The sequence below is a fragment of the Lissotriton vulgaris genome, chromosome 5 (assembly GCF_964263255.1).
Source record: "Lissotriton vulgaris chromosome 5, aLisVul1.2, whole genome shotgun sequence".
Classification (NCBI taxonomy): domain Eukaryota; kingdom Metazoa; phylum Chordata; class Amphibia; order Caudata; family Salamandridae; genus Lissotriton; species Lissotriton vulgaris.
In genome coordinates this window covers 904,641,702-904,667,759 of record NC_141693.1, presented here as the reverse complement: position 1 = coordinate 904,667,759, position 26,058 = coordinate 904,641,702, and the positions used below count along the sequence as shown (strand labels likewise).

General features: G+C 48.9%; 1 protein-coding gene across 1 annotated transcript in view; it reads right to left on the bottom strand.

Annotated features, from left to right (window-relative positions):
* Nucleotides 1–26,058, bottom strand: part of CC2D2B (coiled-coil and C2 domain containing 2B) — a 1,912,120-nt gene that overhangs the window by 752,522 nt on the left and 1,133,540 nt on the right. The window contains exon 23 of the mRNA XM_086919535.1: nucleotides 3,233–3,359. Coding sequence (XP_086775661.1) covers nucleotides 3,233–3,359 — 127 coding nt within the window. The remainder of the gene's footprint in view (nucleotides 1–3,232; nucleotides 3,360–26,058) is intronic.

Genomic DNA, 26,058 nt, shown 5'->3' with positions numbered 1-26,058 from the left:
TAGGCGAGCGATAGAAAGATTAAAATTACCATTTGGTCAAGGCTTGGAGCTACCGGATTTTAAGATTTATTTCTGGTTATCTTTCATTAGTCACCTCCATAGTCTGATTAATCCTGTGAGTACTCTATTTTTTCATACATTTATGTTGGGGGAAGCAAGTAAGATGTTTTTGTATAGAATAATGGACCCTAATTATTTAAAAAGAGTCAAATTCAAGACCGCTCGGGACAGCATATATATCTGGTGGGCGATCTTGCATAAGATGTAATATATCTCCATATCATAAAAAATTCCCTCTGTATTTTAACCCTGCCTTACCTAATATATTTCACGATAGGGGTGGGGAGAAATTGGGGCAGGTTGAGAGTGGGATGCTTGGGTGATCTCTACGATTATAATGGTCTTATTGCTTTTGAAAGACTACAATTTATATATAAATTACCAAATCATAGGCTGCTAAAATATTATCAGATCCGGGACTATTTTCTAAAGCACCTGAAGTTGACTAACATAGCTGGGTCTGAGGTTTGGGATTTTATATATAATGAAGTAAGGGAATCTATGGTTAGCAAGGTTTATAAATGGCTGAGCAGCAAAAAAGTAGATTATTGTGAAAGATTGGCTAATCAATGGAGTAAAATATTGGAGATGCCTGTAGGGGTTAGTACTATAACACAAGCATTGGGCACTATAAAAGAGGTAGTGCATTCTACTAATTTGAGATTGCATCAACATCGGACGATCTGTCTTCTTTATTACACACCCAAGAGGATAGCCAAGTGGGCGGCTAACAATATAATTACAGATAGGTTGAAGTCCCCAAGGTGTGCTATGTATAAGGCAGATATCAAACATATGTTCGTAACATGTTTAGAGCTAAAACCATTTTGGCAGGATGTTCAGAATATCATCCACCAGAAATTGGGGTTAGATATACCTTTGACAGTAGGGGAAATTATGCTGGGCCGCAGTAATGTTGGACTTGAAAGCAGCAGCCTATTAACTATCTTGCTAGTCTCGGCAAGGCTGATTATTGCTCGAAAATGGATATCGCCAAAGCCTCCTAATGTGATGGATTGGTGGCTTTTAGCCCAACAGACATATGATATGGAACAGGCATTGGCCAAGTCAAGAGGCATACGTTCAGTTGCCAAATGTAATAGAATATGGGGGTCTTGGCTTTAGCTAACCTTCCGGAAGGAGAAGTGTGGCTCAATGATTAGAGCGGCAGACCCTGATGCAGAGGTCTAGCACGGGACCAAGGTTCAATTCCCCGCCTCAGTGGGTCTTGGGCTCAAAATTCTACAGACCTGATAATTCTCGCCTCTGTGCCTATTCCAATCATGGAGTCCCTCTGGGCAATAGCTTGCTTAATCTCCACAACGGCCCCCACAACGCTAAGGATGCCTGGCCTCTACCTTGGGGGTGCCCAGGAGTGGACGCCTCACAGGGAAAGCCAGGATGGATTCCACAGCGGTATTCGTACAAGCACCTTGAGACCCTTGCGGGTGAGTAGTGCTTTTTACAAGTATCAATTTACATTTACAAATTCGAGGATACTTAACGTGGTGTAAATAAGTGGGTCCTAGTTTGCATTTTGGTATCCCCGTTTTTTTTGTGCTCCTTGTTTAATTAGTTTATCTGTGATATTATGTTTTTATATTGGCTGTATGCAATATTGATGCTGCTTTGATGTATTTGTTTATACTATGTTTTACCCAATCATCGAAAAAATAAAAAATAAAAAGAGAAGGATGTGACTCAAGCAGGCTCTGATTGGACCCATATGCTTCCACTGGAAAGAGAGAAGAAAGAGAGATGCAGCGACAAGGGAAGGAAGGAAGAGGTAGAGAAATGTAGGGAAAGACGACAGGGAGAGATTAAGAAACAGCAAGATGAAGAGAGAGAAACACTGAGAAAGAAAGAGACAAACAGGTTGAGACAGCAAAACAGGCAGACAGAGAACAGGGAGCGATGGGGAGCGACAGTGACAGGGAGATACGGAAAAAACAGGGACAGAAATAAACAGCAAGAGAAAGTCTAGTAGAGACAGGAAATGTGGGAGAATAACATTGAGAAATGGGAGGAAACAATAGGCATAGGGGATGAGAGAAAGACGCTAGGTGAGAGAGGTAACGCCAGAGACAGAATGAAGATATAGACGTGCAAAACAACGAATTAAGGAGATACAGGGAAGAGCAAGAGAAAGGCAACGAGTCATGGAAAGTCATAGAGAGCGAAACAGAGAGAAAGACAGAGAGAAACAGAGAGAGCGAGGCAGATACAGACACATAGAGACAAGTAGAGGCAGATGAGAGAGACAATGAGAGAGAGTCCGTTATAAACAGAGAGGGCAAAAGCAGGGAGCGACATGGAAACAGAATGAGAACTTGACTTGGGAGAGACAGACAAAGTGAGGCAGAGAGAGAGTGACTCGTGGATAGAGAGACAGTGAGACAGAGAGGAAAGAGACGACAGAGGAATAGAGAAAGAAATGCAACAATACGAAGAGATAAGGACAGACAGAGAGAGAGAGAGGTAGAAAAAGAGTCAGAGAGAGCTTAGGAGAGAGACAAGTAGAAACAAAGTGTGAGAGAGAGAGAGAAAGCTAAAGACCGAGAAAGTAATAGAATGATTTAAAAAGACAGGAAATACTAGCGAAGGTGAGCACAGGAACAGAAAGAGATAAATGCAGACAGGAAGATAGAGAGCAGCGTGAGAATTATAGGAGGACAGAGAAAGACAGGGAGAGATGGGGAGACAGACAGACAGAGACATAGAACAAGGGGAAACAAGAGTCTCACAAAAACAGGAGAGAGAAAGAAAGGATACTTTCCACGGAATCTAAATCTCTCTCTCTCTCTCTCTCTGTCTCTCTCTCTTCTCCTCGCCCTGTCCCTGCGTCAGCGGGTTCACGAGTTCACGTTGTTTACAAGCTCAACCTGCATCTGCTGGAAGAGAAATGCCTCATGGGCACACTGTGACCCCACTTCTGCGGGTTCAGCGGTCTCAGATAGTTGAATTTATCGTTTGTCCTTCATTTATTTCGTAACTTGTTCTAATTGCTCGTAATATGGCTATAGAAATAATAAAAACAAACAAAGCCTTGAATTTTATAGAAATATGCAAACCACACGGTGGACCCATTCTTTCAAGTAATACTTTGTTTATGTTTGCCCGATATGTGTATGTGTTCACACAACTCTTATTCAATTCACCTGATAAGCCGTACCTTGTTAAACTGCGCCAGGTTTGAACAACGAGGATCATTTGGGTCAATCCGGACTTTTTTGTCTAATTCTGGTAGCGTCTGTCTGCAACTAAATTGGCGATTTTCCAAAGAATTCACCTTCAATAAACTAGGACAAAACACATGACAATTATAAAATAAGCTACTTATTGCTCACCCTGCATGCTGCTGACAGACAATACAATATAGTAATACCCTTGCATTTTATTGTTGATTTAACTTATTCTGTTATAAATAAATAATATATAACACACTGTTGATGCTACAGGAGTCATTTGTAGTGATCTTTAGTGTCTCCACATGAAATATTTGTTAGATATCGGTAGTAATGATATGAAAAGCAGGAGTAGGCAGACACTTGAGATGGGTAGTTGAAGAGTAGATTTGGGGCCATATGTATCAAGCCTTTTGTGAATCGCAAAGGCCGAAAATTTCGGCCTTTGAGAATCGCAAACGGCCTTTTTGCATGATTTGGGATGTATGAAACATTCCCAAAATAAGGAATTGCAAACTTGTGCGATTCCTTAAATGCTATGTATGTAGCATTTTTGGCTAGCGAATTTTGGTTAAGAAATCGCAAATTACCACCAACTTGTAGTTGGTGGTAATTTGCGATTTCTTGTAAATATGCACAATTATGCATTTGTCAGGGCGGCATATGACGCACATACATGCCCATTGGGCATGTATGTGCGCCATATGCACACACATGTGATTTACAGGGGTGCAGCAGGGTGTCCTTGAGACACCCCTGCAACCTCGCAATAATTCTCAAATTGCGGTTAGCAAATTGCGAATTCGCAATTTGAGAATTATTTGGAAATCATTCCTATGGGCCTCCCATAGGAATGCATTGGAAATTATTCCTTAATTGCGACTTCGCAAAATGCGAATTCGCAATTAAGGAAGCTTAAGGAATCGCTAATAAAAAGCGATTTTCTTCATACACACCATTTTGCGATCCTATATAGCGATTCCTTAAAAATCGCTATTTAGGAATCGCAAAACGGAACTATGATACATATGGCCCTTGGTCTCTCTCCTCCAAAACAACTCTATCACAGCTACGTTCAATCTTTCTAAACACATGCATGGTCCCATAAAGCTAAACACTTGAATGCCCTCTTCTTTGCTTTGAGCCTTGTAAGTACAGACCCTGCCCATGTCTGTTCAGGACCAAATACATGGTTCGCACCCTGCATTGTTGGAGCCAACGAGGTTCTTTATGTACAGTGAAAGGACCGGAATACATAGAACCATCACAGAGAGCAGAGATACAAATACAATGTTCATGCATTGATCTCAAAATAAAAATCGTATTAATATTCAACGCAGTTTACAGACAAACACAACATTATTTCTATAGTTGTCTGTCAGCAGAAAAATGTGGCTGTTTTGTAACAAAACTTGGAAAAGGGAAAGAAATTCTTCAGAATCGCACTAGAATGTCGAAGAAAATGTATTTATTTTGATGGGATTAGTACAATAATTCAGTGTTAGATCAGATTGGCTTGGACTGCTCAGTCGTAAAGCTGTAGATTGATGTGAGCTGTGCATCGCTCTATAACCCAAAGACTTTTATTCTGATAATGTTTATGACTTGATATATAAGGCACGTGTTATTTCAGCAAATACATGGGAACCTGGGGGCATATTATCAAGGGGGTTTATCTCCGCTTTTTTGGCTTTAAAAGCCAAGAAAGCGGAGATAAAATTATATCCCTTTTACCTAGCTGTCGCTAACACCAGTTAGCGACAGCTAGTAGGAGATAGTGACCATCTTGGGCCCCACTGTGCATGTCAGTGATATTTATCACTAATGACATGCAAAGTGGGCGTGCCAAGATGTTAGCGACTGGAAACAGTCGCTAACATCGCTATCTCCTATTACCAACTTTTGGAGATATTCGTGCTAAGCGCGAATATCTCCAAAAGCTAACACCTGCCCTGAGCAGTTCTTAGCCATGTTATCCAATGGGAGGTGGATAACATGGCTAAGAGCATTAGCTCAGTAATGCATGAATATCACTGACTTTTCAGCGATATTCATGCATTGCGGCCGTTTTTTATCGCATTTGCGATAAACCTTGGTAATACCAAGGTTTATCTGCGATAAAAATCGCCGCAGCTCAGCGGTAAATTTTCTGTCTCTAACCAAGCAATAGCGATAATTATCTCTATTGCTTGGTAATAAGCCCCCTGAATTTTAAAATACTACAGTCGGTACAGTATTCTTTCCAATCCTGGATTAACCATCTAATATGTTGCTATATGACAGAGTGGTGAAATGTACACATGCTCTCAGTACCAAGGGGCTCATTATGATGGTGGAGGGCCCGCCACTGCCACGCGGTGGGTAGTGGGGCCTCCGCCATCTTACTGCTGTTTTCCCCCTGCTATATTATGATGGATGGGGAAATCGTTGGTTAAGCGTGGCGGTCGTAAAGACCGCCTGCCACGGTTCCGACAGGCGGTCCTTTTCCGACCGCCTGTCGGAACAAAAACATTGGCTCACATTGCGTGGCAGTGCCTTGCAAGCACTGCCATGGGGATTCTGATATCCCTTTCCTCCGTTCGTTTTGCAGTGGACAACCCACCGTAAAACGAATGGCAGAAATGGATTTTGGGAGCCCGTAGCCCAGGTGCTGGGACATGTATCCTATATGTGGGGCAGGGATATGAGTTCCCCCCCTACATATCCCTGCCCCATGTGGCAGGCACTGCTGGGTGCCTGCCATATAGTGCAGGGATGTGTCTGCACCCTCTATTTTGCATTGTGGCGGGCGCTGCTGACCGCATGCCCGCCACAATGCAAAATATAAGTGATGCAAACGCCGTGGTGAAGGTCATAGCATGATTAGGATTGTGGGGAGGCCGCTCCCAAATCCGTATCGAGGGGGGACAGCATCGTATTGAGGCCCTATGTGAGTGCATTTTTAGTGAATGCTGTGGGGGTTCAAAGGCCGGGCCAGGCCTGCAGCGCTGCGTCGCTAGATATGCGCAATAAGGGACACACACACTGTTGCTGCTCTGGTGTGGACCGGAAGTGCCGTGCCACTTCGGTCCCTTTATTTAAAGCTTTCTGGCCTCGCCTGGCCAGAAAGTGATACATTGTGTGTAGTGCTTCCGGGGGCTCAACCTGAGACCCTCGGAGCACTAGAGCGCTACATCCCTTCCCAACTTGGATTTTTCAAGATAAACATAACAATCAGTTCAGCATGCGAAATCTGCCAGTCTGTGATTGGGCCGTGGATTAGATCTAAGATTATATTGCCACTTGCCTCTCGGAGGGATCTGGTCTCGAGGAGGTCCCGGTGATGGCAGAGATGGGTGTTCTGCGGTATCCGGGGGCAGGCACGAGGTGTCGTTCGTGGCTGTATTCTCTCCTTCTTCCCTTGCTGCAGGTAGGCCACTGTCTGAGCTCTGTCCTTTCGGTGTGGGTATTTGCTTGAACCACGATATGTTACGAGTCACCTCTTCTCCATCTCGGCTGACTGTGATTGCTGTTCCTTTGGTTTCTTTGATGACCCAGGGTTCTGGTTCGAATGGAGTCTTGAATTTTCCTCCTGGCCTCCTTGTTCGGATCAGCACGGTCTCTCCGGGATTCAGGGTTTTTGTTTGGGCTCTCCTCTTGCGACTTGCCTTCTCGTTTGTCCTTCTTCTCTGTTCCTGTGTGTCTGCTGGCGAGTACGGTGCGGGAGCCCAATTGTCGGCCATGGGTAATAAGTCCCTCCGTGGCCCGGCCAGCATCAACGCCCATGGTGACTGCATGGTGGTGCTGTGTGGTGTGCTGCGATATTCTCTTAAGAACGCTTGCAGTGCTTCTTCCAGGTCACTCCCTTCTGCGGAAGATATCCGCAGCACTTTGTTTATTGTCCTCATGAAGCGTTCTACCTCGCAGTTGGCTTGTGGCCATTGCGGGGTGATTCGGTGATGTGTGATCCCAAGGTTGTTCAAAAACTCCTTGAACTCGCTCCCCTGGAACGGGGGCCCATTGTCCGTTTTGATGACCATCGGAATGCCGAATAGGGCAAATGCTCTGCTGAGGATGGGGCGAATGTTCGCGAAGCTGGTTGATGCTGCTGTTTCTACTATGGGGTACTTGGTGTAGTTGTCCATTAGTACTACTGTGATCTTCCCATCTGGGAAACTGACAAAGTCTAGGCTTAGCCATGCCCATGGCGATGGGGCATGGTCTTCCGTGATTACTGGGGCTGGCACTTCGGGGCTGCTGGTGATTTGGCATGCTCGACACTCCCGCACGAAGGCTTCAACGCTCTCCTCCATGTTGGGGAACCATATCTTCTCCCGCATCCTCGCTTTCATTCTGCGGGTGCCTTGGTGTCCTTCGTGTGCCAGGGTGGTTGCTCTCTCTTGCAGCGCTTTGGGGATGACCACGCGAGCTCCTCTCAGTAGAAGGCCATTGTCAGCGCAGCTGAGGTCATCGTGAATCTTCCAGAACTGTTGTAGGCGTGTTCTGTCTGCTTCGTTCCACCCATTGGTATCCTTCAGGAAGTTTGCCCACGTTCCAGAGTGTATTGCTTCTTTCACCCTCTTGACAACCGCATCACTGTCGTAGTGGGAGACGATGACATTGGCGGTCAGTGCGCAGGGGCATGCACTTGTTGCTAGCATATTGATGAACTCTTCGGTCTGGATTTCTGGGTCTGCATTGTGGGACCCTTCCGTGAGGGGGTGGCGAGACAGAAAGTCTGCCGGGTTTTTCGCCCCAGGTCGGTACACTAGGTCCATTTGGTACTGTTGAACTTGGATCGCCCAGCGTTCAATCCTTGGCGGTGGGTGAGGTGCGGTGCCACGAAATAAGGGAATTAGCGGTTGGTGATCTGTCACCATTCTGAACGGGTGGCCAGATATGTAGAGGTGAAAATGGGCGCAAGCCCATTTTACTGCCAGTGCCTCTCTCTCAATTTGCGAGTATCGCGACTCTGTCGCTGTTAGGGCCGTGCTTGCGAACGCCAACGGGGCCCACACCCCTGGTTCAGATTCTTGTGACAGGAGGGCTCCTAGCCCCACTGGGCTGGCATCTACTATTACTTCGGTGGGTCTCGCAGTGTTGAAGTATGCCATCGTTGTGCTGTCCAATAGTGCCTCTTTGATTCGGTGAAATGCTTTGTCTTCATTTTCCGTCCATTTCCATGAGCTGTCTTTCTTCGTCAGGTTTCTCAGAGGCTCTGCGATCGTGGCCAGATTGGGTATAAACCTTGCACAGTACTGTACCATCCCTAAGAAGCTTCTCACTTCGGACGCGGTTGATGGTGCTGGAGCGTTCTTGATGGCATGGGATTTGCGGGGATCCACCTTTACTCCGCCTGAATCAAAGACGTATCCGAAGAATTCTATTGATTTCCTGAAGAATTGGCATTTGTCTTTGTGTAACGTGACGCCATACTGTGCGAGTCTCTGTAGGGTGGCCTTCAGTCTTCGGTGGTGTTCCTCACTCGTTTTGGCATGAATTAAGATATCGTCGCTGACATTCAGCACCCTGTCAAGTCCTGTTAGGATTTCCTTAATTGTGTTTTGGAAGATTTCGGCTGCGGATGAGATGCCGAAATTTAGTCGCTTGTATCGTCTCAGCCCCAGGTGTGTTGAGAAGGTTGTGATGTAGCGGCTCTCCTCCGCTAGTCTGAGCTGATGATATCCTGCGTTAAGGTCCAACTTAGAGAACCATTGGGCCCCATTCAAGTCCGTAAGGATGTCATCTACTGTTGGGGTGAGGTGCCGCTCCCGTCGAATGGCTTTGTTGGGGACCCTCATATCTATGCAGATGCGGATTTTGCCTGGCTGGCGTGGCTTCTCGGCTATCACCATTGGGGATACCCACGGCGTCGGCCCCGATACTTTCTCAATCACCCCTTGTTCTTCAAGTTGGTTAAGTTCCTTTTCTACAGCTGTGTCGCAGGTGGAACGGTATCCTTCTGTGCCTCAGTGCTACTGGTTGAATGGCGGGGTCGATGTGTAGTTTGATCGGCGGTCGTTTGATTGTGCCGAGGCCTTCAAAGAGTGTGGGGAACATTTCCAGGATGTCTTCGGTTTGGAGCGCTTTGACAGCGTTTGCAAACGCAATGAGGCGGAGGTCTTCCGCTGTGTTGCTACCTACAAGTAGATCTGCTTCCTTGTCTATCACATGGAATGTTGTCGTCACCTCATTGTCTTCCGCCTTTACTTGGACTACCATCTTCCCTTGCAGCGGGAGGGGTTCCTGGCTGCCGTATGTTAGTATTCGTGCCTTCGAGGGGACTAGCTTGGGTCTTGGCTTCAGTGCCTTATAGTGTTGGATTCCCATGACATTCACGGTGGCTCCCGTGTCAATGACGCCAGTCGCTGGGGATCCGTCAATGTGTATTTGACATTTTGGCTGGGGTCTTCGCCGCTTCTTTAGTTCACTTACGAATGACACGTAATAGCATTCATCTTCATCCTCTGTGGAGGACTCGTCGAATTTGGATTGCCTCGGCGATCTGTGTGATCGAGACGACGTTGCTTCGTCTAGTGATAGCTGTCTCACGGCTCCTGTGATTGGTTTTCTCCCTGACGCCCCTCTTCCTCGGGAGCCACCTCTGCACACGCTTGCGAAATGGTTGGGTATTCCGCATTTTGAGCATGTTTTGCCACGTGCCGGGCAGCCATCTTGGTTGTGTTCGTCTCGGCCACAGTATCCGCATGGTGTTCGGCGTGGCGTCCTGGTCGGCCATCTTCCTCTGCTTCCCCGACTGGTGTTGCGGACTGCATCCACCCTTTCTGTCTTCACCACGGTTCCTGCTTCTGCCCGTGGGTTCAGGGCTGCTTCCATTGCTGTCGCACGTGCATCCGACAGCTCGTGGGATCTGGCAAGGATCAATATTTCTTCAAGTGTAATGCGCGGTTGCCTTAGAATAAGTGTCCTTAGGTGTTTGTTGCGGCAGCCCTGAATAAGCTGTGCGGTCACTTCTTTCTTTTCGTCATCATCCGTGCACGTGCTTATGAGATCTCTCAGCCGCGCATGGAACGCGTCCATGGTTTCTCCTTCCCTTTGTCTGGATTGGCGAAACTTGAATCGCTCATAGTGTGGGTTTAGCTGGGGGTCGAAATGTGCGTTCAGCGCGTTGACCGCCGCGTCGTAGTCATCGTCATCTCCCGTGTCTGGGAGGTGTTTGAATAGCTTGTACAGTTCCGTGCCCCCAAAATGTAACAACAGGGATCTCTTTACTTCGTTATCTTTCTCCCTGGTAGCAGTGAAGTAGTTATTGAGCTGCCCTAGCCACACGGCCCATCGGGGAGCTGCTGTCCCCGGGTCTATCAGTTCGCTGAAGGGTGGTAGTGCCTGGATCTGTGAGTGGGCTGACAGTATTGGCGGCTGTGTTCCGAGGTTTAATGCCTGCGCTGGTGGTCCTGCTTGCTGAGCCTGGCCGGCTCCTTGCTGTGCTCCCCCAGTTGCCCCTCCTGGGTTTGTGGTCATTTTGGTGCTGGGAGGTAGCTTGGCGCATTCCTTTTGGGCGTCTTTTTATTGGATTGCTGGTTGTACTTGCTTGTGCTTGCTGGCGTCTGCTTGAGCCACTGTTTGGTGGGTTGTTGGCTGCACTTGCTTGTGCTTGTTGGCGTTTGCTTGATCTGGTGTTTAACGGATTGTCGGTTGCCCTTGCTTGTGCTTGTTTAGTGTTTGTCTGGGCCAATGCTTGTTGGGACGCTGTTTGTGTTTGCTTATGCTTGTCTGCGTTGTCCTGTGGTGTGGTCGGCCGCCTCGCTGGATTTCTCAGGGGCTTGCTGGGCCTCGCGCTCGATTGGTTTGAGGCGCCTCTCCGGCCTCGAGCTCTCCCAGGACTTCTCTCTCCGGTGACGACGTCTCGCTCTCTGCGCATGCGCGCACTGCTGGGCCTGCTGCTGGGTCGCTTCCTTCGGCGTGCGTCTCCGCTTTGGGCCTTCCTGCCGCTGCTACCGCTGGTGCCACATGCAGCTTCTTGCCCACGCTGCTTACCGGTGAGTGTAGTCTTGCTTTCGGTGATCGCCGCCGTCGTAGGTGCCCCGCTCTAGTGTTGCGGCTGGGGGTGTTCGGGTCGGCTGGCGGTCTGGCAGGTAACGCCGCTGGCTGGCGCCGTTTGGTTTACGGGGATCCCACCCTCGTCGCCAGTGTGGGGGTTCAAAGGCCGGGCCAGGCCTGCAGCGCTGCGTCGCTAGATATGCGCAATAAGGGACACACACACTGTTGCTGCTCTGGTGTGGACCGGTAGTGCCGTGCCACTTCGGTCCCTTTATTTAAAGCTTTCTGGCCACGCCTGGCCAGAAAGTGATACATTGTGTGTAGTGCTTCCGGGGGCTCAACCTGAGACCCTCGGAGCACTAGAGCGCTACATCTGCTAATACTTACTTTTCTCAATCATACCTGCCTGCCTTTTCAAGATACAAACTTAGATTTGAAGTTTATTATCCCTGGAAGGCTTGTCGAGAGGCGGGGCTTGTAGCTGGCAAAGATGGTCGCAGCCTAACGAGGCTCCCGACCCCCCTGCCCGCTAATCCGCCCTATTATCCTGGTGTGGCACTGGGACTCCCCGCCGAAACTCGGGGGGATTCCGAAGGAAGCTCCTGTGTCTACTCTGGTCGAGGGGAAGACCTCCTGTCACCGCTGGAGAAGGGACGCACTGGCGGCGGAGCTCCGGGCCGCTGACCTGCAGAATGGCGACGATCCCGGGACCTAAAATACGACCTTGAGTCTCCAGCCGGCCCACTCTTTCCTGGAGTCTGCCAGCGGGGGCTGTTCCAGCGCTTAGAGTTGACCGGGAGAGCGGGCGGCCGCCGCTGGGACCCTTGCCCCGGAATTGTGCTTGTCGCCACTCTGCGACCTCGGCGGAGCCCCTCCCCCCCCCGCCCGAGGGAAGGACAAATAGACTCCCCGGCTCCGGCGGCCTGCAGCGTCTGAGGGCACACAGTGACGAGCTGAGCTGCTCTCCCCGCCTACCCCTGCTCAACTGACCACACTGAGCTGCGGATATTGCCGGCTGCGAGTGGCGGCCCCGCTTGCAGCGACGCTGGGTGGCCCCTGTACCCGGCCACTGGGTCTGAGAACGACGCTGCTCCCCCACCGCTTGCCTGCCTTCAGTACCGAGGCCTGGACCTTCTGCAACCCGGAGCGGCCGGAGGCGGAAGGGGCCGCGGGTGCACTTTAGATCGGGCTGAGAGTGAAGCCCACCGGCGCAGCACCCCGGGGCCGGGGATTGCAGAGACATATGATCGCGGGGCTGCTAGCCCTCTGCTGCTGCCTGGTGAGCTGAAGATTCTGGGGCTGCCGGTGCAGCTGTGGAGACCGGACCCGGAGCAGAGGAGCCTCTCCGGGTGGGGAGGAGGCGCCCAGCTGCTATCCTTGAACCTGCCCCACCGAGAGAGCCGCGTCTGTGGAGCGCCGAGGGCCCGGTGGTGTGCGTCTGCCCCTTGGCAGCTGCTGGATGGTTCCGGGCTTGGCAGGGCCTGCAGAGATTCAGCACTTGGGAGTGCGACATTGGGAGAACCCTCCTGGACCGAGCCCCCTGAACTGGCGCACAGCGACTACTGAGTAGTGGGCACAAGCGCGCACGCCTAGGACACTACACTGCGTGGCCCCCCTGCAGACACCAGCTTGCGGAATTGTTGTTCCCTCGAGGCCTTGCAGATCACACTGATGTGAGGCGCTGAGAGCTGCCCGGTGGTGAACAGCAAGAAAAAGGGAGGACCGGGCTGCTGGGTGCTGCACTGGATCAGCGGCCCTGACCGAGAACCGGCCGTTAACCCGGAATCCGCCGGCCCACCGGCCCCTACTGACTGGGAGCTGCTTTCCTCACTGGGGCGAGTACCACCCGTCCCTGTGTTGCCCTGGCCCAGGAGTAACGAGACAAAATGGGAAAGCCCAGAGGCCCGAAGGGAGAAGGGGCGCTGGTTCGGAAGCTCCCGACGACACATTGCCGACCCCGCCGGACCTCCAGCAGCTGCAGGACCGGATATTAGAAGCCATCACCACCACAAAGGATGCCCTGCACCAGGACATAGCACAGGTGGCCTCGAGCCTTGGACTACTGCGCGCGGATCATGGAAAATTATCGGATAGGGTCAAGAATACAGAACTAACCCTGAAAGAGCTGGTACCAGCACAAAAATCCGTGGAAGGCCGTCTAACAGATGCTCTCGACCGGATACAGGCCCTCGAGAGGCGAGCGGAGGATGCGGAAAATCGCAGTAGACGCAACAATGTGCGCCTTGTGGGCCTTCCGGAAAAAAAAGAGGGGCCTGACATTGTGGACTATCTAACCACTTGGTTACAAACGGAGGTGGCGCCCGAAGGCCTCTCTCCTTTCTTCACCATTGAAAGGGCGCACCGAGTACCAGCTACACCGCCCAAGCCAGGACTATCACCCCGACCAATAGTGATCAAACTATTGCATTACAAGGACAGGGACTGGTTGCTGCAAGGAGAGCGAGAACAGCGGGCCCCTTCCAAGTAGACAATTGTAGAGTGACGCTGTTCCCGGATTATACCTTCGAGACCCAGAAATTACGAGCCTCTTTCTTGTCCATCAAAAAGGAACTGAGAACAGAAGGCCTGCAGTACTCGCTACTCTTTCCGGCCAGGCTGAGGGTGGTAGTGGATGAGAAATCCCTGTTCTTTCCTACCTCGGCGGATGCCTGGGCCTGGTGGGACACGTACAAAGCCGGAACGGATGGAGCACGCATGAGAGAAGAGGTGGAACGATTACAGCAGCCACCGCGAAGATCTCGTAGAGTGCGAGGCCGCCAACGCAGGACTGGGGGGCCGACGGTCTCGCAGACGGAGAGTGAACGGAAGGCCGCGCTACAGGCGGTAATTGAGGTATCAGGAGCTGTATTGACTCAATCGGAGAGGGCCTCGGGCTCAGAGGCCCGCGCAACGGACTCTGAAACGGAACTGTCGGAATTTGGTGGCGTGAGAGGCCCGGAGGTCACGCCGCAAACCTCGGGGGAGATTGTTGAAGGCTAGGAGCGCTCTGCCGACCCAGTGCTACCCTTTGGTTCTTGGACTTTGACTGCCCTGATGACCGGAGCTGGCAGTTCTTGGACGTTAATGCTGTGAGTAATGCCCTTGCTTTGGAGGGCGGGGGACGGGGACCGAGCTTCAAACACCTGTAGCCAACCCGCGCCTCTTAGGGCCCATAAGGCCTCCGTAGTGCAGACTGCGGATTAGGTGGGAAGGAGGGCGCGGTTGCCCGCACATGGTTTGGATGGGAGCAACTCTAGCACAGTTAGGTCCTGTTCTGGGGGAGGGTGGGGAGCCCGAGGCAGTTGGGGTAGCCAAGGACATAGTTGCGGGAGGGGGGAGGGGGGTTGTTGTTGCGGGGTGGAGGGATTGTGTCATCATGAGTAACCGGGAATATGGTTTTAGGGCATTGTACCACACTGCATGGGATAATGACTAATACAGGAGTGATAAAGTGTGTGACGTGGAATGTGAGGGGGCTGCACACCATGACCAGGCGACCCAAGATTCACGCCTACCTAGTTCGCAGGGGGGTTCACATTGCGCTACTGCAGGAGACACACCTGACGAAACAGGAGGGAATAGCACTGCAGCGTAGATGGAGGGGACACTTGTTTAACACTACATATTCGGCCTTCGCTAGAGGAGCCATGATCTGGATCAGAGCGGGCACCCCGTTCCAGGTCTCTCGGCAGGTGGTGGACCCGGAGGGGAGATTTGTGGCGGTGGAAGGCACCCTTAGAGGGCGCCACATAGTGCTTTGCAGCGCGTATGCACCCAATGTAGACCAGGCTGCATATTATGCGCGGCTCTCTGGGGAACTGGCTAGTTATCTTGCAGGCCCCGTTCTGTTGGGGGGAGACTTAAATTCGATCATAGATGTTGACCTAGATAGGTCGCACCCTCCGTTACACTCATCCCCAGTACGCAGACTAGCGAAATGCAGATTAGACTGGCAGGGACAATGGGAATTAACTGACGCTTGGCGCATGCAACACCCACTTGAGCGAGATTTCTCATTCCACTCTGGCCTCCACGACCTCCACGTCCGTATAGACGCCTTCTTGTGCTTGCCGCTCGTACTCCCTGCAGTAACCCACACCGAATACCTAGCTCGCACGATTTCAGATCACAACCCACTGTTACTATCACTTGACTGGATGACTGAAATCTCTAAGGTCCCGACCTGGCAGCTCCGACCGGATACACTGGATGACCCACCGTTCCGCGAGGCGTTGGGGGAGAGAATCGAGCAATATTTTGCGACGAATGAAGGTTCCACCGCCTCCAGAGCCACGGAATGGGACGCCCTTAAGGTAGTCATCCGCGGGCATTGTATTGGGAAATTTGCGGGGGCCCGTAAAACACTGCTAGACGACTTGAGTAGGGCGGAACGCAAACTGCGTGAGATCGAGCAGATGCGCCCAGATAGGCCTGACCTCCAGGAAGCCCTCTGTGCGGCAAGGGAGGCAGTGGCGATAGAACTAGAACGCCTTCGCAGCTACGACTATAAGGCGTACTTGGTGAAAACGCACGCTGAAGGGGACAAGGCAGGGACACTGCTGGCCTGGCTTGCCAACCCCTCTAGGCGCAGCCACCCGATTCTGGCCATCTCAGAGGGGGAGGGTAGCATGCACACCACGCAATCGGCGATCCTAAATAGTTTCAGGGCCTATTATGAACAACTGTATAAGAGCGATCTCGGTGATAAGGGGAGGGATACGACCGCTTTTCTGGAGGGCTTGCAGCTGCCGCAGCTAGACCGGGACCAAGCGAAAGCCTTGGGAGGCCCGATAGAATTAACAGAAATTAGAGGAGCGGTGAAGCGAATGGCCCGGAACAAGACCCCGGGCCTGGACGGCTTACCGATTGAGTTTTATGGGCGGTACCTCAATCAACTAGGCCCGCGGCTTCAAATTGTTTATGCTGAGGCTAAGCTTCAGGGACGTCTGCCAGGCTCAATGCGCGAAGCGTTAATGATCCCCTTATTGAAACCGCGGAGAGAGAGTACGAATGCTGCATCCTACCGACCCCTGTCAATGCTGACCACTGACTATAAGATCCTGAGCACGGTGCTAGCAAACAGGGTATTACAACACATGCAGACACTGGTCCATAATGACCAATCCGGATTCATTCCCAAGCGAAATACCAGCCACAATATTAGGAGATTGACTCGCCTGTTGAGCAGCCCACTGCCGGAGGCAAAGGCCCCCTTGGTACTGGCAGTGGATATAGAGAAGGCTTTAGATAGCCTAGAGTGGGAGTATCTTTATAAGGTGCTGCAATGCTTTGGGCTTGGAGAGGGCTACATTCGATGGACGAAGGTATTATATACTGAGGCGAAGGCGAAGGCGAAGGCGAGAGTAAGAGTGGGCACCCTGGTGTCGGACCAATTCGAAGTACTTCGTGGCACCAGACAGGGCTGTGCGCTGTCTCCGCTGCTGTTTGCCTTGGCAGTGGAACCTTTGGCGGCAATGGCAAGGAAGGGCATCTACTATGAGGGTCTGGCCCACAATGGTGCCCATCATTTTATATCACTATACGCGGATGACCTTCTTCTCTTCTTAGAGGATGCTGATGAGGCACTGTCGGGGGCAGAAAGGCTCCTTGCGCGTTTTGGGGAACTCTCTGGCTTGAAGGTTAACTGGGCCAAGACCTGCCTGTTTCCCCTCCGTAAACACGAGATCCAGCCCTTTCTCCGGCCCTCCCTTAGATGGGAGCCCAGCTGCTTGGAATACCTAGGGGTACCCATCTACCACGAAGAGGCGGACATGCTAGGTGGGAACGTCGGACGCTGTATCCGGGCCCTTAAGGGCAATATGTCCTTCTGGGCTACTCTCCCACTATCGATGACGGGCCGCATATCGCTGCTTAAGATGATAGCATTGCCCCGATTGCTGTATTATTTTCGGACCTTGCCTGTTTGGGTCCCTGCCGCGACTTTTCGGCAACTGCGCTCAATGATCATCTCCTTTTTGTGGGGTGCGGGACAGCGAAGAGTGGCACTGTCCACGCTGCTCCGCCCAAAGGACGAGGGAGGCCTGGCTGTCCCGGATTTCGAGCTTTATTATTTAGCTGCCCAGCTTCAGACCCTAACGCAAGAAATTGCGAGGGCATACCGCGGCCCCGAACAAGACCGAGACGGTGGCATCCCCCGTCATGTGCTTGCCTTCATTGCCCTGCGACAGAGATTGTCGCTAAGAGACCTGTCCTTGGAGGAGAGAACTCTCCGCCTGTGCTGGAATCGCTCGGCGAGGCGCGCAGGGATTAAATCCCCATATGCGCCTGAGATCCCTCTCGGCATGGTGACGGCGCTCCCACACGGGGGCGACTGGTCCCATCTACAGGGCTGGGAAGAGGCGGGGCTCCAGGTGGTGGGGGATTTGTTCGAGGATGGAGCATTGCTCCCGTATCAAGTGCTACAGGAACGCTTTGACCTTCCACGAGGTTTTTATTGCATGCGGCAGTAGTGCGAGCCATACAGGGACACTGGGGCATGGGCCTAGCGGAGCCACCGACAGCCCAGGCCTGCCAATACACGATGATGTTGGCAGGCGTCTATAAGGCGGTTACGTGCTTATATTCGAGAATGTTGAGGGAAACGCTGCAACCACTGACTGCTCTGAAGGCCAAATGGGAATCAGATTTACAAATGGAGATCCCAGACGCCACGTGGACACAACTGGTGGGTCGGGCTAGGAAGAGCACGAGAAATGCACGTTTCCAGCTCATCCATTTTTATATTCTCCACAGAGCCTACCTCACCCCGGGCAACATTCAGAAATATTTCGGGGCAGAGGAAGCCGCTTGCCCACGCTGTAATGCATTGGGGGCGGATCTGCTTCACATGCTCAGAGAGTGCCCCCACCTACAAGATTATTGGAGAGATGTCGGCGACACCTTGAATGAGGCCGCAGACAGAGACCTTCATTATACCACTGCTGTCAGCATTCTCCACTGGTTTCCGCACACACCTAAAAATAAGATGTCGAGCAGGTTCGTCGACATGGGCCTCCTATTAGCCAAACGGGAATTAACGAGGGGGTGGAAATCGAAAACGAGCCCGACACATCGGCGATGGCTTGCGGAATTTTTGAAATGGGCGTCGAGCGAAAGCACGCTTAGGTATCAGTTGGCGCGTAGAAGAGCAGACGAGCGGGCCCTGGAGGCGGCTATGGAGTGGGAAATTTTTGTACAGGCACTACGCGACAGCACACTAGATGACGAGGAGGATGAACGAGATGTGACGCCCGACACTTCTGCTGTTCAGGAGGCACCAGCACCACCACCAGTCACACGCACACAATAGGTACCTAGGACCATCTGATTGCAATCATACGGACCCAATCCATGACCGGGAACGATTGATGACACTTGGGGGGGAGGGAGGGATGAGGGGATGGGGGGGGGTTCCTTCACCTGTAGTGTAGTTGGGAGTTACAGTTGTAGGCACTACAGGGGGGGAGGGGGTTAGGACTAAAAACTGAAAAGCAGACAGTGGAACCCCCCACATGCGCTGTATACTGCCCGCCGACAGTGCAGACTGTATTGCTTTAGCTCCAACTTCGCAAATGCTTCTTTAGAATTCTTTTTTATTACTGTAGACTATTGAGACACCTAATATATATCTGGGCCAGACCAAAAAATTAATCTACTCCACAGAGCTCAAATGCAGGGCCACATCTTGTAAGTGCAACATACATGTTATCATGATCATGATGGTATGCAAGAAATACTGTAACGAAAAGGCCATCAGCAAATCATTAATTATAAGCTGTCTGAATCAATGTCCCACTTTCTCATCACCTCCATATTTGCAGAAACAAAAATCGTATTCATAGTGACCTAAAGTTAGTATTATAAATGTTTTAATGACAATGATATGCTATAACGATATTTCTCATTAACGTATCTACTTACATTAAATTATACAGATTTCATCATCGCTTTAGTTTTACAGGAAATAAAACATGCTAATTTATATGTAGGTTTTTAGTGCACAATACCAGCAAATTTCTCATTTAACTTTCATTAATGGTGATATATATTTGGAAGCAATAAGCTATGAGCCTTCTCTTTGAATTTACCAGCTTGAAACTCGCAATTAAGTTCTAATAATACATCAGTAATTATATAATTACTAAACGTGTGTGGCATTGTGATTGTTTTACTTTTAGTATTATTTGAGTGACAGCAATGTATCTATCGTCTTTACAATGGACAATGATGATCCATAGATAATGATGATTTGCCACTCTGGCAATGCGCACAATGCTTCTGATAACTATCACATGAGAATGAGGGAGTGCGGGAACCAGCTCTTTCTTAGGGAGGATGGGAAGTGAGCGCGTACTTCACATGCCAGGAACATGCGTAAACAGCAGCGAGATACTCAGCTGTGAACACAGGAAAGTTAATCTCGTCCATAATAAAAATGAATTAAACAACGACCCTTCTTTGCGGCAGCTGAGCACTGCTTTGAACAAATTACTTCTGGAAAGAAAATGTTGTAAACTTTAAAAAGCTAACAAAAAGCAACTGAAAGGAAGAGATGGGCCTATTTACAAATCAGAAGCCAGCATTTATCAAGGACAATGACACAAGCCAATGACGAATAAGGTCGGAGAGTGGGAGGGGTTTCTATTCCATAATCCACTACAACAAGTCTCGCAGAGCAGCACATGCACGCCGAGTCTAGGCTCGACCTAAAAAGGGACCTTCCTTGGAGAATGTTTGAAAATGAGCTATGTGCCTTCAGAAGCACACCTACTTGTATGGGTGGTAAACAGACTTCATGCGGTCTACATGTTGCATTTGCCTGAGCGGGGCTTTTAACATGGAGCTGGGCACGTCCGGTTGACACTGTTGGGGGGGTTCGAGTTTTCCGAGTTAAGAGATGGGAGCACACTGCTGTGGGGGGATCGAATTTCCGAGTTAGGGATGGGAGCAGTCACAGAACACACCCTCCTTTAGATGGTGACGTTGGGGAGCTAGACTGGTAAAAGTGAGTAGGGAGGGGAGGTCAGTACAGGAACTTATAGGTACAATTGTGTTGCACTGCAATTGGACTGGCATAGCTTTTCTCAGCCTTGATGGCACAGGAGAGGGAAACTGCGGGGCATATTATCAAGGGCATTATCGCCGCTTTGGCTGGACTTTTTCCTGCTAAAGCAGCGATAATTTTATCGCCCTATTAGCAAGCTGTCGCTAACAACAGTGGCCAATATGGTCTTAACCTGAATGTCCACCTCCCATTGGATATACAGGTTAAGAAGTGGTCTGAGCAGGCGTTAGGTTTTGGCGATATTTGCCATTAGCGCAATTTTTTTATCACTTCGCCTGCGTTGATAATAGGCGATAGCGATGTTTGCGACTGCTTTCAGTCGCTAACAGTTTGGGTACGCCCACTTTGCATGTCATTCGCAATAAATATCACTGACATGCAAAGCGGGCCCCAAACTGGTCACTATCGCCTACAAGCTGTCGCTAACTGTTGTTAGCTACAGCTTGCTAATAGGGCGATAAACTTATCGCCGCTTTAGCGGGAAAAACGTCCCGCAAAAGCGGCGATAATGCCCTTAATGATATGCCCCGCAGTTGGGAAATGCTATCATTTAGATAAATATCTTTTGACTTGTCCTCCTGTGAAGAAATGCTCAACCAGGAGCGTTATAAATGTAAACTATTATTATTATTATTTTTCGATTTGTTAAGCGCGGTTGCTGCCCAAGGGCGTCCAAGCGCTAAACAAAACACGTACATCTATTGACTTCCTCACAAAATTAGTCTCTAGCCAGATAAGAGCTATATCTATCACCCACCTCTATGATCTTCAGCTATTATACTCCCCACTAATAATGTCGATCTGGTGTATTCATTCCCAGAAGGTCACTGTGAAATTTGGGGCCTGCTCATGCACCTGCTATCCGACCATGGTGAACATTAGATAATGCAGAGCCAGGCTAGATTGAGCAGAAGCGCACCCGAATTAGTACGTCAGCAACCCTAGCTGACGTACTACCAGGAACACCGTAAAAATCCATTCTGCATCCAAGGCGGTTGACACATAATTATTGATTTGCCTCATATTTAATTAATCATCGCCTGCATGATTTGCAGACTTTAATAAAAAAAAAAAGATTTATAGATGAATTCATTGAAAAGTTACACAAAGTTTCAAAGCTTGACTAGATAGCTTTAGGTTGCTTTTTTTGCTGTATTTTGGAGATAAACCTGTACTAAAGGGGTGAAACGTTTACCTAGAAAGTGTTAAAATGTACCAAAATTACAACAAAATGAAGTAATACTACCAGAAAATGTGTCGCATTAATCTGCAAAATGTGCCTTTTCTTGCTGCATTAATAACCCTGCCGCATAATTTGGGCCTCCCCTGTCACATAATTACAGTGGTGCTACAAAATACCACTTACAGGATGATTCACCTCCATCACACACGTATGAGCATCAGTAAATCTTAATAACATTCAGCTAGATTCTGAGAATCTGGCCCTTTGCGAGCGCAATTTTTGCATTTGGGATTCATCATCCCAAATGCAAAAATCGCTATTAAAGAATTCGCACATGTGCGAGGAATTGCATTTAAGGAATCTCTATTTGAGATTCCTTAAATGCAATTCATGAACCAATTTAAAATTGCGAAATCGTAATTTTGGGCCGCTATTTACCGCGAGGTCAAACCTCGTGGTAAATAGCAAAAACTTAGAAAAATGCATTTAAATGCATTTTTCTAAGTTGCATGTTACACACACACATGTCCAAAGGACATGTGTGTGCGCAACACCAATGTAGATTACATTTCAGGGGTGCTACAGGGTGTCCTTTGGACACCCCTGCACCCTTGAAATCGCAATTTCAAAATGCGAATCGCACATTGATATGTCTTTCCATTCATTCCTTTGGGCCTTTAGGCCCATAGGAATGAATGGGGAGTTATTCCTTATTTGCGATTAGCAATTAGCTAATCGCAAATAAGGGAGCTGTAGGAATCGCTAAATAAATTGCGATTTGGACATGAATCCCGTTTTGCGAGTCTGTAATAGCGATTCCTTAATAATCGCCATTACTGACTCGCAAAACGGGCCTTTGATGAATCTAGCTGATTATTCCCTCATTAAATACCACACATTGGTGCTAATGAATAGACTGGTGCAAAATACCCTGCTTGACTCATAACGCATTCGGCAATTCCACCTCCGTGCCCATTGACGTGCTTATTTAAATACATAGGGGCATATTATTAAGCCTGTGCGCTAAAATTATCGCCGCTTTATCGGCCGAAAACGGCCGATAAAGCGCGATAATGGGCTTGATAATATGCTCTGTGGAATTCCAATCGAAGCCCATGTTAGATGTCTTCACATCTAACATGTGCTTCGATTGGAATTCCACAGAGCATATTATCAAGCCCATTATCGCCGCTTTATCGGCCGTTTTCGGCCGATAAAGCGGCGATAATTTTAGCGCACAGGCTTGATAATATGCCCCATAGTTTTATGAAAAGCGTCAGGAAAATACAGAAAATGATACATGGAAGTAATTAAAAAAGTTAAAGAATAGTTTTACAGTAAAATGTCGGGCATAGACATAAAGAAATAAACGCCAGCTAAAGCAGGGTTGGGCCTGTGGACCCGAGAGGGCCAGAAAAATCCAGAGTAGCTGTTGACGAGGTCGACTGATGAAAAAGAGAAAATATTACATTTCTCTCGCTTTGCTTTTCTGACAAATTAAAATTTCCTCGCTTTGTGTTTTTTGACAAATTTTGAAACAGTATTGATTTTTGTCATTATAAACGCCACTGACTGAAGCATGAAGCAATGGCTTGGGCGCTTTAAACTCGGCAAGGTATCGTCAGCAATCTACAAAAACAGAAGCCAAAAGCACCCAGAGGTTTTAAATATTGTTCAGATTATTGTTTATGGATAATATATAATATATATATATAATCTGACCCGAACAAACGGTTAAACATTTGATCTGGGGTTATTTGTCCCTCATCTTGATGCTGCTGTGTTTGGTTACAATTCTGGGCGGGGGTAGTGAAGGGCAGGAGAAGCTTGTGCTGACTGTGCTTGAGTTCCAAGGATGGGCGGTGCTAGCAGACTACCATTTAGAAGGGAGGCAATTTAGTATTTGCACTTCAAAGAGGGTGGAGTTTTTACATTTTCATAGTAACAAAAATAGCGCAAGCCATTTAAAATACAGGAAATGTTGCAGTAAAAGCAGATCTGCTTCTTGTCAAGTCTCCAGATGTTTTAGGTCTCGCCTAGCATTGGAGCAGGCATGCGCTTCTCGCTCTGCGAGGCGTCTTGTGATCAATCAGATTTCTGAAGGGGACTTGAAGCGCCACCCATCATTTTGATTGGCTGGCGTCATCATTTATGCTAAACGCTGGCCTCCGATTGAAAATGAGGATTCTTGGTTAAAGCCCTATCTCCTTTTGGCCACGCCCATCCGGACTCAATTGTTTACTTGCAGCATTACATGGTGGGCTTTATCTGGTGAGTGAGCACTATTTTTAAAATGCACACTAATAGCGACAATGGCGGCTGCAGCGCTATGGGACACTCGCTCGTTATTTTTACTTTTTTTAAACTTTAAGACTGAGCAGGGCGCCCGCTTCTAGGACACCGTGCTCTTTTTGTTTTTGTTTACGTTAAGACTGAGCACGGCGCTCGCTTCAGGGTCACAGCGCTCATTTATTTCAGAGAAAGAACGCCCGGGCGACTGGCGTATGATGAACCACATGCCAACACGGAGGCCTGCCTTCATTCCTGCTTAAAAACCACCCTGGTAGACAAGCCCAATGAAAAGCTCCCTTACAGTGACAGCCCCGAAAGCGAAGGAGGGATGGACAAGGATCCTGTTGTTTGGGGTGGTGCTGGGAAGCAGACCATAACCACATTTGGCACAGGGATATATTTAACTAAGGGTTCAAGGCTTCGTTGTCTTGAACACTTGACAGCCAGTCCTATAACCATGCTACTACTCTGGGCTTTCTACTTCTTAATTCATTGGAACAAATAAAGTAGGGATGGGGTCAGAAGAACATTAAAGTGCCATATTCTGCAAATGAGAAACGACAAAAAGTTATGGAGATATAAAGTTTGTCGAGGAATGCTACACGTAGAGACCACACTGGGCTGGGCAGCGTGTCCCCGCGGCTGCACAACAGCAGTGCAGTGCAGCAGCTGCATCCTTAGCTTAACCAGATGTAGTGCTAAAGCACTGTACATGCTCTCTGACGTCATTACTGTTGCGTGATGTACCCCAGACCTCCAGCGTCGTTTGAGATGTTAAATTAAACCAGCTGCGAAGAAGACTTAGAAGTTTGGTGGCGCCGTACAGGGCCTGGTGCGAAAAGGACACTTCCCAGCCAAACAGCTCCAGGCTGGGATGAACGTCAAAGACCCTAGCGGTCTATGGCCGGCAGTGAGGCGGGCACATATGTAGGGACTCGTTCCACAACATAGTAAAGGGACGACAAAGGGGTGTCCCGCATTTCAAAGAATTGGCGCCATGTACATTTAAGGGGGAATAGGAGCAAATAGCAGTATTGTCTTGTGATGGGTGCGTGTGATGTATTTGCGCTCACCTGAGGGTTCAAGGGTGTCTTGGCGAGGAGTTAAGAAGAAACAAGAAGAGGTAGGCCTACATTTTTTGTTTTACTGTTTATCAGGAGAGAGCATTTGGAACATCTGTTTCCTGTCTGTACGTATTTCATATCTCCATGTGCCTGCAAAAATCTTTCTTTGCTTCTTGTTAGCTATTACTGGTCTATTCTTAGGGGTTTCCCCTCCTCCACCAAGACTTTAATGGAACACTATTGAAGCTCTGTCCCGGCACCTTTTGAGTTTGTTGCATAGTTTTCTATGAAAGTGGTATGGTAACAAATTGACGGTGAGTCTTGTGTCTGTGGCTGGTAGTGGTCATTATCTGGCTTAATCTCCCCGGCGTTTTTGCGATTTTGGTTTGTCTGGTGTGATGTCACCAACGTAATAAAAAGCGAACGTGAGGGCTTGTGCAAGCTTCGCAAGTAACAAACTTATTATGGTAATGTAATCAGACTTACCAGCCTTAGATTCACTTTCACTTTGTGATAGCACATTGAAAAGGGGGCAGGGCCTTGGAGAGGGTGGGGGCCCATGACTGATGATGCTGTGGACCCCCTTGCACTGCCTGAACATATGCACTTGGCCACAGCTACAGCAAGAACAAAACAAGCATTTGCAATGCAATAGGTCTCGCATTTACGCAAGTTTAAGCTATTGACATTGTAAATTTGAATTTTAAAAACAAAAACAAAAATAATAGGCATTGTTATTTGTAATGTGATTAGCTCAAACTCACGTAAATGCGAGACCTATTGCATTGCAAATGCTTGTTTTTCCTATTTATTACTTTGGTACAATGGCAGCACCCGCAGGATGTTTAAATCGAAACCATGGTGCCGCCGTTGTGTTAAAAAAACAATACACATAAAAAGAAAGGCATGGGACAGCGCTCTGCGCTGTGAAAAATAAAAGAAAGGCGACCACCATTAATCTTGCCAAGCAAGCTTGCTGCCTGTATAAAAAAATCTGAAACGTGCTGTGCTGTTTCCATGAAGCGCCCGCTATGCTCGTACAAGTAATTAAGAGGCAAAGCAAAAAAGAGTGCTTACAACACTAAATAACATGTACCATGTAACCACGAAGTAAAAGGGCCTGTCGCCATGGGACGTTACAAATGAAGACAAGGCGGTACTAAGGAGGGACTAACAATACTATTCATGAATCAGAAGCCAGCATTTACAAAGAACAGTGACACAAGCCAA